The sequence below is a fragment of the Poecilia reticulata genome, unplaced genomic scaffold, assembly GCF_000633615.1.
Source record: "Poecilia reticulata strain Guanapo unplaced genomic scaffold, Guppy_female_1.0+MT scaffold_1041, whole genome shotgun sequence".
In the NCBI taxonomy this organism is placed as follows: Eukaryota; Metazoa; Chordata; class Actinopteri; order Cyprinodontiformes; family Poeciliidae; genus Poecilia; species Poecilia reticulata.
Window position 1 is genome coordinate 222 of NW_007615781.1, and position 1641 is coordinate 1862.

The 1641-nt window shown below is 37.2% G+C and overlaps 1 protein-coding gene across 1 annotated transcript; it reads left to right on the forward strand.

Moving 5' to 3' along the window:
• Positions 1 to 275: 275 nt before the first annotated feature.
• Positions 276 to 1271, forward strand: LOC103461317 (GTPase IMAP family member 4-like). The gene has a single exon (XM_008403630.1). It carries the CDS (start codon positions 276 to 278, stop codon positions 1269 to 1271), a length of 996 nt encoding a protein of 331 aa, XP_008401852.1.
• Positions 1272 to 1641: the final 370 nt, after the last annotated feature.

Consider the following 1641-nt stretch of genomic DNA (forward strand, 5'->3'; position numbering starts at 1 on the left):
CAGCCCTATATGTCTGTATAAAAATAGGATAAATAATTTACTTCTTTGTTGCAGATATTTTGTGTTTCAGTATCTAAAATATAAAAGGAAAATCAGGAATAGTATTCATTTTTGACCACTCTTCTCAATTTACATTCTACACTTAGTTATTAAAAATTTAGATTTTGTTTTTAATCTATGGATTCTGGTGAGAAAATGCAACTATAGAAGTAAAAATGGTCATATAGAAATATCTGGTTTTAACTGTATTTATGTACTGAAGTTCTGAATTCAACATGATTCTAATTCAGATTCACACTTTCTTCTTTACAGGAACAAACATTATAAACAACGATGAGTTGAGGATTGTGATGTTGGGGAAGACTGGGAAGGGAAAGAGCGCTTCTGGAAACACCATCCTGTGTCGACCGTGCTTTCAGTCCAAATGCAGTGCCACTTCCCTGACTGTAAACTGCTCTAGAGGCTCCAGTAATGTGGATGGACAGCAGGTTGCTGTCATTGATACTCCAGGTCTGTTTGACACCAGATTTGGAGAAGATAAAACCATCAAAGATCTGAGTCAGTGCATCTGTTACGCTTCTCCTGGGCCCCACATCTTCCTGGTGGTCGTTGCAATCGGCAGATTCACAGAAGAGGAACAACGGTCAATGCAAATGATTCAAAAAATCTTTGGAGAGGCAGCAGACAAATACAGCATGGTTCTGTTTACCCATGGAGACGACCTTGAGGGCACCATTAAATATTATTTGTCTGAAAGCCCAGAGCTGCAAGATTTGGTGTCCAGATGTAACGGCCAGTATCATGTCTTCAACAACAAGCTGGAAGATAAGAAACCTCAGGTCACTGAGCTGCTGAAGAAGATCAGAACCATTGTTGACAGGAATGGAGGAAGTCACTACACCAATGAGATGTTCCAAGAGGCTGAGAGGAAAATCGAAGAGGAGAAACAACGCATCATGAAGGAGAAGGAAGAGAAAATCCGTAAAGAGAAAGAAGAACTGGAGAGAAAAATAAGAGAAAAGTATGAGGAAGAGATGCAAAAAATACAGGCTGAGAGTGAGAGACAGCTTGAAACCTTAAAAAAACAACTGAATGAAAAGCTGGAGAGAGAAATTCGAGCAGAAAAATCCAGGCTGCAGTCTAAGTTTGAATCTGAGGTCAGAGATCTAGCTGTGCGAAATAATATTCTCTATTCTATGATTAAAACTGGAGAACACATTATTGGAGCTTTTAAAAACCTTGTTAATATTTTTGAAAGCTTGGATAAATAGTTGAATAGAGAAAGTTGTAAACTTGCAGCTCTTATCAAGATGCCTACAAAAATATACTGCTCAAAAAAATAAAGGGAACACTTAAACAACACAATATAACTCCAAGTAAATCAAACTTCTGTGAAATCAAACTGTCCACTTAGGAAGCAACACTGATTGACCCGACGAGGGTCCCCGTTTTCAATCAGTGTTGCTTCCTAAGTGGACAGTTTGATTTCACAGAAGTTTGATTTACTTGGAGTTATCTTGTGTTATTTAAGTGTTCCCTTTATTTTTTTGAGCAGTGTATAAAAACAGAAAGTTCTAACTATAAATTTCTCAAACTTTAAAATGTAAATCATGCAGAACATTAACAACAAACCAAAATCTA